General features: G+C 43.3%; 1 protein-coding gene across 2 annotated transcripts in view; it reads left to right on the top strand.

Annotated features, from left to right (window-relative positions):
• DNAH3 (dynein axonemal heavy chain 3) overlaps positions 1 to 11398 on the top strand; it is a 176612-nt gene extending 165214 nt beyond the window's left edge. Inside the window, exons 57-62 of one of the 2 annotated variants that reach the window (XM_040458819.1) lie at positions 2962 to 3116; positions 3944 to 4111; positions 5981 to 6123; positions 8457 to 8661; positions 9466 to 9603; positions 10994 to 11398. In XM_040458819.1, coding sequence (XP_040314753.1) covers positions 2962 to 3116; positions 3944 to 4111; positions 5981 to 6123; positions 8457 to 8661; positions 9466 to 9603; positions 10994 to 11347 — 1163 coding nt within the window. In that variant the 3' untranslated portion in view covers positions 11348 to 11398. The remainder of the gene's footprint in view (positions 1 to 2961; positions 3117 to 3943; positions 4112 to 5980; positions 6124 to 8456; positions 8662 to 9465; positions 9604 to 10993) is intronic. The other variant, XR_005785574.1, reaches the window with a different exon arrangement.
• The last annotated feature ends 980 nt before the right edge of the window (positions 11399 to 12378 follow it).

The raw sequence follows: 12378 nt of genomic DNA on the forward strand, positions 1-12378 counted from the left end.
GGTTAGAGTGGGAGAGAGCCAAAGCATAAGAGACTGTTGAGAACTGAGAGCAAACTGAGGGTTGATGGGGGGTGGGAGGGAGGAGAGGGTGGGTGATGGGTATTGAGGAGGGCACCTTTTGGGATGAGCACTGGGTGTTGTATGGAAACCAATTTGACAATAAATTTCATATATAAAAAAAAAAAAAAAAGAATATGGCTACCCAAAATGTATTTCCTTATAATGCATATATGTGAGGCTATTATATATTAGTATAAGTAATGATCATATACTAAATTTATAATAATTAAAATCAAATAAATAAGATTTATTGAAAAAAAAGAAAAGAAGCATATGCCAGGGCTGTTCTTCAGAATGCAGAATGAGTGCATACTTGCCCTAGGATAAGGTCTTAGTATGGGACTTCCTGGAGCCCATAAAGCAACCTTCCCTGACCGTGTCAGCCCACTGGAGGAGACTCACTTCCCACCTAGGCCAGTCAGCATAGGCTAATTAGGCCAGGAGAATCAACAGCCCCCACATCTCAAGGGTGTAAGACATCTAAGGTCCATTTCTCAGCCACTCTACATGTCTGGGGTGAAATGGCAGGGGTCTGTGCTCATTGTGATTATCTATCTACCAGCTAGCAGAAGCTCCACCCACTTTTGATGCCATGTCTCAGCACATACTTGTGTGGTCACTGCCACAGGAATATCACTGAAGGGCTCATGCCAGGAATTAAATGCACAAGAAGTTGTCTCCCATACCTGGCCCCCACAAGGGACCCAGAGAAGTGTAACTTGCCTATGTGCCTGGAAGGAAAGAAAAACCAGATGTGGATGATCATTAGAACTCTGTGCTGACACTAACCAAAGAGACGGGTCTTGTTTGAACAATGGTTATCACATTCAATGGGCCAAAGTCAATGCATTATTCATCTGGTACCCCCAGCCTTGGCAGGGAGAGTAGAGACCTTAGAGGAGACAAAAGCAAGGGGTGCCTGGGTGGCTCAGTCGGTTAAGCTTCTGACTTCATCTCAGGTCATGATCTCACGGTGCATGAGTTCAGGCCCCAGATTGTGCTCTTTGCTATCAACACAGAGCCCACTTTGGCTCCTGTGCCCCTGTTCCCTCTCTGCCCCACCCCTACTCTCTGCCTCTCCCCCACTCAAGTGTGTGCTTTCTTTCTACCTCCCCCCTCTCAAAAATAAATAGAAGGGATGCCTGGGTGGCTCACTCGGTTAAGTGTCCAACTTCATCTCAGGTCATGATCTCACAGTTGGTGGGCTCAAGCCCTGCATCGGGCTCTGTGCTGACGGCTCAGAGCCTGGAGCCTGCTTCAGATTCTGTGTCTCCCTCTCTCTCTGCCCCCCCTCTGCTCATGCTCTCTCTCTCTCTCTCTCTCAAAAATAAATAAACATTAAAAAAATTTAAAAAATAGTTGGGCTCCTTTAAAAAAATTAAAAAATTAAAAATAAATATTAAAAAAAGACAAAAGTACATCCTGGCTCCCATAGGCACTTGTGCTCTTGATACCAGAATAGACCTATAAGTAGCTATAAAGAAATCCACCTTCCTTCACAAACATAAAACCCAAAGCCTGCAAGGGTATCCCCTGGAGGAAAATTTGCTGATAAGGGTTTGGTGGCAGGACCTTGCACTATGACTTTGTGCCTGAGATTTACCTTTACTTGGGTTCACTTTTGGGTGCCCTCGAGCTCTGCCATGCTGACTTCAGTGAGGGAAAACCACTGCACCTTTGATGTTATATTTTTAATTGTTATATTTAATATAGTGCTATCAAAAGCTTGTTTATAGCTGAGACCAACCGTAATGTTCAAACTGAACTTTGCTAAACGCCTGGAAAAGTCCATAGAGAGAGCCTCAGAAATCTAGATGGTCTGGCTTAAGGTAAAACAGCATCTGCAGGGCTCAAATTACTCAAAAAGTAAATAGACCCTTACTCTGCCCTTAATGAGCCACCCATATCCTCCTCCTTCACATTTAGACCCCTCCAAGACCAAAAGAAGCTGAGGCCTCCTGCCCCCACCTTAGGCCATACCTCCTGTTTCTTGTCTGTAGACCTGTGTCTTCCTGGAATGGTTGGAATTGGAAATAAGCCTGCATATGTGTGTCCACACACGCATATACACACAGATGTGTTTCCTCCTTGAAGACTAGTGTGTTGTCCATTAACTACCAAATACCAGGTGGCACCCACATACTATGGAATCTGGACCAGCTAGAAAATGCGTCATGGGCTTGGCGAGATGGATTTGATGTGGCTTCCAAAGAATTACCTAATTATTTTTGTAGAAATCTGAGTGTAGAAACCTGAGTCTCAGAGAATGATATTAATGATGGGGGTGGAGTATCCCAAAGCAGTATGTATGGGATAATCACAATTTTCAAAAATATATTTATTTGTAATAGCTGTAATAAATTGAATACTTTCTGTGTGCTATATATTGTGCTAAATGTTTTATAAGCATTATTAACCACAACCTTGTAAGATGGGTACTGCAATTATCTCTGCTTCTCGACAGATGAGAAACTGCTGGGATTGGAACCCAGGACTGTCTTATGCCAAAGTGCTTGCCCTGAACCACCTTTATGTAATGCCTTTCATGTATGTACACACACACACACACACACACACACACACACACACACACACAAAACCACACACATGAAGAAGATGCCTAAATGTTCACAGTTACCTTTGATGGAATTATTGGTGATTGTATTGGTTTTTTCTTTCAGTTTATTTTTACTTCCTAATTTCTAATGTGGTGAATAAGTACTATTTTTGTGGCAAACATAATACCAAAAAGGCCTGATCTCATCCCAATGTGAGCATTGGTTTCAGCAACCCTGCATCTAAGCAGAGTTTCTTGGCCGGAAGAATCCTCTGTTTTAGGTTAATGACCAAGTTCATTATGACCTTCCTTGAGCTCAACTTCTTCCTGTTGGTTGTCCACAGGGGAATGTAATTACGGGGGCAGAGTGACTGATGACAAAGACAGGCGTCTCCTGCTATCCCTTCTGTCCACGTTCTACTGTAAGGAAATTGAGCAGGACCATTACTCCCTCGCTCCTGGAGACACTTACTACATTCCTCCTCATGGCTCCTACCAGGTGAGGGGCTTGGCAGTCTCCATGTGGCTAGGGTCTGCGGCGTAGCCAAGGAGAGCCAGGGGTAGCTTTGGGCTTCCTGACTTGGGACCATAAGTTATTCCCAATATTCCAAAAAGCCTCTAAGAGAGACATTATTATTATTGAATGAAAACTGGGTATTTGATAGACAAGATCTTTTCAAAATGTGGGGCCCATCTTGGGGAGTTAAGGGGAAGGATGGTTAAAATGAAGCCTTGGTAGTAACCTGGTTGCAAATTGCTACTTGAAAACAAAGGTTCAGAAAGTGGCTAAAGGGGAAGGACAGAAAAACTGGATGGGAGAATGAGAACAGGAAGAAGAAAACAGGAAATCTGTAAGAGCTTTAAGAGGGATTTCTTTTATTAAACACCTGTTATATGCCAAGGCCTATTACTTTGTAACTTCACTTATCTTCCCATTTACAGATAAGGAAACTAGGGGTCAAGGTTACACAGTTTTCAGTAGAGCTAGGATCCAAACCCAATTCAGTCTGACTGTAAAGCCAGAACTGCAGGGGGAGCAGGGAGAAGCTAGGGGTGAGAGGGGAGATACTCAGTCCTTCTGCCTTCATACTCACTCCCCAGAAGACTGTATGAGGAACAGCTTGGGGTGTGTTCACCGTGTGTGTGTGTGTGTGTGTGTGTGTGTGTGTGTGTGTGTGGTTGGTTGGTGTGTGGGGTGGTGGGCAGATGTGGCCTGTGCTACCAATCCAATGTGATTCTTGCTTGGGTTGGGTACAGCTAAGCCCTGAGTGATCTCTGGGACCCCAGAGGACCTGGGTTTGTGTCAACTGAACATTTCCTTTCCAGTCCTATATCGAGTATCTTAGGAACCTACCCATCACAACCCACCCAGAAGTCTTTGGCCTCCATGAGAATGCTGACATCACCAAGGACAACCAGGAAACCAACCAGCTGTTTCAAGGAGTGCTGCTGACCCTCCCTAGGCAGTCAGGAGGGAGTGGCAAGTCCCCTCAGGTAATTGGGCTTTGGGTGGGAGACGTAATTCCATTCACAGACAGTTGTCCGTCTGGTGGTCATGCAGGATTGTGGGTGATAACCTAGAAGGCCGACGATCGGAGGCTTGGCAGACTCCATGGGGCATGGGTGCTCTGGTCTTCCTACTGAGAGTCCTTAAATACAGAGCTGGAAGAGCAGCAGTGTTTCCAGATTGTCAGCTGCTCCTATATAACCCTCAGGAGTCATTGCTCTACCCATATGTCATCTATACTACATTTACATAATATTTAACGTTTATTTATTTTTGGGACAGAGAGAGACAGAGCATGAATGGGGGAGGGGCAGAGAGAGAGGGAGACACAGAATCGGAAACAGGATCCAGGATCTGAGCCATCAGCCCAGAGCCTGACGCGGGGCTCGAACTCACGGACCGCGAGATCGTGACCTGGCTGAAGTCGGACGCTTAACCGACTGCGCCACCCAGGCGCCCCCATTTACATAATATTTAAAACAAAATCTCTTAAAAACATTTCTTTTAAACACTGCATGTCATGCGACTCTTGATCTGGGGGTCATGGGTTAAAGCCTTACATTGGGTGTAGAGATTACTTAAAAAATAAAATATTTAAAAAAGCTCTGCACATCAGTACCATAAATGGAAACCCAATGTCACTTCCATAAAGTCACAACAGCCACAAAAAGAAAATGAAAACTAAACGGTTATTAGGTTCTTCGCAGATTATGTTGCTGAGGCCCTGCTGGCTGCTTGTGAAAAGAGGAGGATCAGCCAGTGTTACAGAGCGTTTAGTTAGCACTGATCTGAGACTTTGTCCTTGAGAAGAATGAAACGAGAAAGGCAGCTGAAACTTGGAAAGAGAATGACTTTATCACCATGTGATTCAACATGATGTGTTCCATGTCCTGGAAACACCTAGAAACAGCTTGGGTGCCTCTTGCAGTCCATGCTTTATGAGGCACAGACCTGGTCCACCATCCTCAGTCTACAGATGGGGGTGAAATAGCCCAGTGGGAGGAAGAGACCTGCTTCAAAGCATTCATCAACTCAGAGGCAGAGCCAGATCCAGGACTGCCATCTCCTGACTCCACCACACCCTCTTCTTTCCTATCCTTCCCTTCCCTTCTCCATCTTCTGAGCTACCCATGTTCAAGCCCTCTCAGCTGTGGGTTTCTCTTGATTTGGCTCATAGTGCCATAAATGATAATAGGTATAAAGATAGAGCAGCCTGCTTGGTTTCAGTTTAGGGATGGAAATTCCCCTCACTGTGAGAAGAGGGAAGGAAGTGTGTGTTCCAAGCCTTTCAGATCCACAGGATGGCGGAGCTGTGTGTCTCTCCCACACCCAGGTCCTACTCCTTGCTCCTCTAGGCCTGTCCCCTCCCCTACTTGGCCAACCCCATTGCCCTGGGCTATTCTTGCTCGATGCTGAGGAATGGCTTACCGCTTTCCCAGGTGTCCTATACGGTCACTGGCACTGAGCAAGAGTCCCATCTGTACCATGAGCTGGTTATGAGGGGCTGGCTGAGAGAGCTGTGGGAGATGCTCTCCTGGGAGGAGTTTGGCTGGGTTCAGCACTGCCTGAGGCTACCTATCCAGCCGTCAGAACCTTGCTTCAGGTGTAAGAATAGGGCTCTTATTGCTTAGGTTTTTTTACCTTCTGGGCCAAGAGGTGATGCCTTCAAGAAGACTGGTAGAGAGGTGAGTGACCTCCTTTCCCCCAGGCAGAATTGGCTTTTGTAGGAGAGTTCCCAGGAAGGTCCTGTAGGCTGTGATTAAAAAGACCAATGCTCACTGCTTCAGGTTTACCCAGACAAAGCCACAGTGCACAGGCCTTGTTTCTCATTCACCTCTCTACGTCTGTACTTTAAGGAAGTCATTGAGGAGCTGGCTCAGGACATACTCTCCAAGCTTCCCAAAGACTTTGACCTGGAAGTGGTCGTGAAGTTGTACCCTGTGGTCTATGAGGAATCCATGAACACTGTCCTAAGGCAGGAGCTCATCAGATTCAACAGGTGGGCTGGATGGTCTTACTTGGATCCTTGGAGTGGGAGTGTAGGGGTATGATCTCATGGGCAGTAACTGACATGTGCACTTGATAAGTGGTTTGCCCCACCTATGGGGAGGGCTGTGAATAGGACCATCCCAGCATGTGTTGACCCAAGTTTAACTCAATTTTTCTAGTCATTCTCTTCCACTCATTGATAGTACACCTGTAAAATCAGCTTAAAACCAATACCAAGTAGACTCATAGTAAAAGTAATTATCAGAGCCACTTTTCTTGAGCCCTTAGTGCCAGGTATAGCTCCAAGCACCATGTATGTGTTTGCATTCAAACCATGTAATAGTCTTTTGAAATAGGAACAGTTAGTAATCCCTCTGCCCCCATTTTAAAGGTGAGAAAACAGACCCAGAAGAGTTATACAACTTGCACAAGGTCATACAGTAATTCAGTGACAGATTGGAGTTTGAACCCAGGCTGTCTGATTCCAGAGCCCATACACTTACCCAATATGTGAAATCAGGGCGAATATAGAAAAGGGTGGAGAGAAGTTTATCCCATTGCCCCTACCACAGGTAGAGAAGGGGTGTGATGGGCTGGCCATGGAGCTAAGGGTCTCTGGCCCTCCTTACTTCTCTAGTTACTACAGCAGAGAACCCAATAGATCATCTTGATTTGACTTCTAAATAAAACTGAAAGCGTTCTCAAAGACCATATATACCAAATGAGAAAAATCATCACTTCTGTCTTCAAGTCAAAGGTTCTCACTTCTCCCAGCTCTCCATCTGTTACTGTCTCCATTTTGCCTCATTGATCATTGCTTAGTTTTAGGGACATCCCTAAACTCTGAAGTACTAAAGAACTGGAAGAATGTCATCTAAGTATTCCTTGCCTTCTCAGTGTTAGGATTAGAGTCAACTCTAGAGTCAACAGACAGTTGACCATATGGGGGAACGAAGCAAAGTATAGGGTGTGAGCTAAGGATGCAGCAGCACTGCTGTGAGTCAGATACTTTGCATGATGGGATGTAGTTGTCAGTCATCCAGATGCCAAGCCTAATGGCTTTGCTCTTCTGCCATCCATCCTCTCCTAAGGTCACAGGAACTCTTCCTTAGTGGTTGTAGGGGCCTTCACTAGCCTTTACCACTGGTCATTGTAATAGAAGAGAACAGGGTAACAAGCAATCTTATTTTCCAATGACGGTCAGGATTAATCACATTGAGTAATCTACCCCCACATCCTCACCAATCACTTTTTTTTGGCCTGTTCACCATGTGGTAAGAGAATATCAAAATGATTAGGTGACAGTTCAGTTTCCAGTTCAGGGGAATCATTACTGTGTCTTCTGAGGCAAATGTTACTTCCTAAAACCTTGAAACTAGCAGAGCACATAGTTAAAAAAAAAAAATAGAAAAACTCTTACAAGTAAGTCTTTAGGTGTAATAGCCAAAGGTCTGTGGAATAATCCTTCAGATAGTAACTTTGCCCCTTGACTCCTTAGCCAAGCACATGAACCAAAGTTCTGACCCTTAAATTCCTCTTAATATGAATATTAAGTGATTACGCGTCTAGGAATCCCTTTCTTGCATATGATCATTCTCATATCCACTTGGCTGGGATTCCAAAAATTGCTAGAGATGACAAGTTATTTCTGGTGGCATATTCTTTGGCACTCTCAGGTGAATTCCCTCTGGGCTTAGCTAGGCCTCAAAACATAGAGGCCAGAGAGAGAGGCAGGCAATCTTGGCATCTCCCAGGCTGCCTTTTCTCAGGCATGGACCTCATAATCTATGAAAAGAACTTTGGCAATATGGATCAAACCCCTTCAAATTGTATTACCTTTTGACCTAGAAATTCTACCTTTCATAGGAAAATCATTAGAAGTTTCCACAAAGATTGATATGGATGGATGTTCCTAGCAATGTTGTTAACAGTGATAACAAACCTAGAAATAACATGTTTCAGCAATAGGGAAATGGTTAAATAAAATGAAATACCTTGTAGTCATTAAAAAAGGATGATTTAGGTCTCTATTGAATTGGAAAGATGCTCCCTATACGCTAAGAGAGAAAAACAGATTACAAAAAAGTAATATAGTTAATACCATTAAAAATAATTTATGTTTACATATAGAAAAATTTGGAAAGATAAACATCAAAGTTATCTTTAGGTGGTGAGATACCAGGTGATTTCATTTTTTTCTCATCTTTATAATTTTTCCATCATGAATGTATATTACTTGTCTGACCTTTCAAAGAGGGGAAAAGTGAAAGGAGACCTGAGTCAGGGTATTTGGGTAGGGTAAAGCTGGAGAAGCTGGCTGAGCCAGCTCCTTTGTTCTTGCAGGCTGACCAAGGTCGTTCGCAGAAGCCTCATTGATCTTGGCCGAGCCATCAAAGGACAGGTCCTGATGTCCTCAGAGCTGGAGGATGTCTTCAGTAGCGTGATCGTGGGTAAAGTGCCAGCCATGTGGATGGCCAAGTCCTACCCATCCCTAAAGCCCCTGGGGGGCTATGTGGCTGACCTGCTGGCCCGCCTGGCCTTCTTCCAGGTACCTGGGAGTCAGGGCAGCTGGGCACCTGGCACACACATTCAGGTAGAGAGGACATTCTGAAATGGATTGAGCACCTACTGGAAACAGTCTTGCCAGAATTGAGGGCAGGAGTCGGAACTAGAATAAATGTCACAAACTAGTGGCTCATGGGCCAGATTTGACTAATAGATATATTTGGTTTGGCTGCCTGGTAATTAAAAAAAATTTTTTTTAAGTTTATTTATTTATTTTGAGAGGGGGGGGGAGAGAGAATCTCAAGCAGACTCCATGCTCAGTGCAGAGCCTGATGCAGGGCTTGTTCCCATGACTGTGAGATCATGACATGAGCTGAAATCAGGAGTTAGATGCTTAACTGACTGAGCCACCCAGGTGCCCCTAATTTAAAATTTTTTGAGATAGCATGTAAACATTGAATTATTACACGTAACAATCCAGATGTTTGTCCTGCAAAAAAAGGAAGAGCTGAAACAATGAGCCTGCATTCCTGCATGGCAACTATTATGAGATGAGTGGCTGTTGCTCAGTTTAGGCAAGGCACATAGTTTCCACCATTACATTCCCTGCCAGTGTCTATTATACCCCGACACCAGCTTGCACCTGTGCTTTTCTTAAAGTAGAAGTATATGTTTGTACCTTCATTTCAAAAGTGGGGGAAAAAAGTGGGAAAATACAAACTAAACTGAGAGGGCTACCTGTTTTGAGAAAAAACATCTTTCTTAACGGAACTCATTTACATTACCTGCCTTTGAACTATCTTTGATGTGCTGTTGATTTTGAATTTTTGTTTCTGTGACTCTCCAGGAATGGATTGACCATGGGCCCCCTGTGGTCTTTTGGATCTCTGGATTTTACTTCACACAGTCATTTTTGACCGGTGTTTCTCAGAATTATGCCCGGAAATACACCATCCCCATTGACCACATCGGATTTGAGTTTGAGGTAGACATACTTTGGGTTAGGCCAGCTCAAGGGACCAACCAGAGAAAGCAATGTTGCCTCTTTTTTAATGAGTCCAAACATTTGGATGTGTTAAGGCACAAATGCTTCTGAGATGGTACAAGTGAAGTATTTAGTATGGCTTAAAAATAGCTCCAAAATTTATTCCAGACAGAATCAGAGAATTCCCAAGGCTTTGTTGCTGTGTATACATAAAGAATATTTCCAGAGAAAAACTCTGCCACCATTATACCAAGAAAAATTAAAGCATGCTTCCCTATTGTTTATTCATCATGGTGGACTCTTCATTTGGAAAGATGTTAATGGTCTTGGGTAGTGCTTTCCTTGGAGTGAAGTCAAAGGAATGACCAATAATCAAGTATCACCTTTGTCCATATATGGAGAGAAAAGAGTAAGATCATCTTGTCCAGAGGTTGCAGACTGGTTGATAGGTCTTAATTTAGTTTATGAATGAACTTGATAATCTTTGAAGGCAACATGAAGCTGAAATTAATGCAATAAGGTAACAAAATAACTGGGATAAATATTGGAAAATAGATAAATCCATCTTTTTTGATGTTGAAATGATTGTATACCTAGAAACCCTAAAGACTCTAAAACTACACCTGTCAGAATACTGATAGATAATAGGTATCAGAATACTGATATGGTGATTGGATACTCGGATACTGGTTAAATATACAAAAACCAATAGCCTTTCCTATTCTAGAAATAAGTACTTAGGAGTAAAAATGAGAAAAATATTCTATTCACAACAACAGAAAGAGAATTTGAATGATTTTAAATGGAGCTTGTCTTCTTTGGTTCATCATAATCCCCACCACTCCTTATTCTCCTACACCTGGACCATTTTCTGCACTCACCTTAAGGAATTTGACTTTACTACCTCTGAATTTAAACAGTGGTGTGCTGGAGCTGGCTCATATCAACTCACCAGACCTGGGTGGAGCTGGTTATTACATAGTTTTAATAGCCTGAAACATGTACACAATAGAAATTGACAAAAACTGCAAATCAAGGCTTTATTTCTCCCTGCCAGACAGCTGTTTTACCAGCATGCATCTGAATCTTACCTCTCACTTTATGGATCCAGGTCCCAATTGTGCAAGGTCACTAAGCTAGTTACAGTTAATGTGATCCCCCAGCTCCTACTTTAGTGCATTCTCTATGCCTACCATATAGGAGCACAGCATGCTGACTAGGAATCAGACCTGGTTCATCTGTGAAGGCAGGAGTATTATCACAGAAGCCACAGTGTCCTGGGAAATGTATATTGGGAAAGGCAGACATTGCAACAGATTTTCTGATCTCTTGATGCTGCCCCATTTAGAGAAATTGCAGGCAATAGAACTTACAGCTCTCTCTCTTCCAGGTAACCACACAAGAAACAGTCATGGAGAGTAACCCAGAAGATGGGGCCTACATAAAAGGACTCTTTTTAGAAGGTGCCCGCTGGGACAGGGAAAAAGTGCAGATTGAGGAGTCTTTCCCCAAAATTCTCTATGATCCACTGCCCGTTATTTGGCTGAAACCTGGGAAAAGTGCAATGTTTCCACATCAGAACATTTATGTATGTCCAGTCTACAAAACAAGTGCCCGAAGAGGCATCCTCTCCACCACAGGCCACTCCACCAACTATGTCCTCTCCATTGAACTCCCAACAGACAGGCCCCAGAAGCACTGGATAAACCGAGGGGTAGCCTCTCTGTGCCAGCTGGATAACTGATGGCATCCATCTCAATGCAGAAAATAAAAGGCATCTCATTCTCAACCACAACCTAGCTTTCCTTTCATAAGAGACACATGGTATGATGATGATGGCAGCAGTTATATTAATAGAGTACTTGCTACGAGTCAGTATTTCAGAGCAGCCCTATAAAGTAGGTTATTATTATCCTCATTTTATGGCCACAGAAACCATGATACAAAGAAGGTAAGTAAGATCTCCCAAATCAGATAGCTACTAAAATAGTGGAGCCTGGATTTGAACACAGATGATGGGACTCTTCAACCTAGACCTTTAGCCATTTGGCTAAACTCCTTTGTGTTTTATTTCCTGTTGTTTTGCTGTAACTTCCACTGAACTTTAATTGCTTCTTTCCTAGTGCTGTTTCCTAGCACTAACATCACAGCCTCTCAGGTTCAAAAAGGCTTGAGCCACTGTGCTGACAGCTCAGAGCCTGGAGCCTGCTTCAGATTCTGTGTCTTCCTCTCTTTCTGCCCCTCTCCCACTCTGTCTCTCTCTCTCTAATAATAATAATAATAATAATAATAATAATAATAATAACATTAAAAAAACCCAACTAGTTCAAGGTTTCACAACTTATCAGTGATAGAAATGGAACCCAAATACTTCTCTACTAACCTGCAACAAATGGGCAGAAATTTCAGGAAGGAGACATGAGAAAACCAGCATTTGTTGCATGCCTACTATGTACCATGGGTTGTGACCTGGTCCTTTAGATATCTTGTTTTTTCCTATGTGGTGGGTACCATTGTCTCTCCCTCTGGAGATTATGTAACTTGCCTAAGATCATCCAGCTCTTTGACATTGCAGAGCCAAGGTCTGTCTGGCTCTAGAACCCATGCATTTTTCACTGCCACATGCTGCCTCCCTGCCAATGACTTGGCTATGTTATGATGTAGAATCTTAAATGTGTAGCTCCAACAACCATGTCCAAAAAATTTCTAGTTTATCACTTTCCTGTTTTCCCCCAGAGCCAGCTAAAAGAGAATCCTAAGGAATATAAAAATCAA

This window comes from Herpailurus yagouaroundi, unplaced genomic scaffold (assembly GCF_014898765.1).
Source record: "Herpailurus yagouaroundi ecotype Mexico unplaced genomic scaffold, PumYag 222, whole genome shotgun sequence".
In the NCBI taxonomy this organism is placed as follows: Eukaryota; Metazoa; Chordata; class Mammalia; order Carnivora; family Felidae; genus Herpailurus; species Herpailurus yagouaroundi.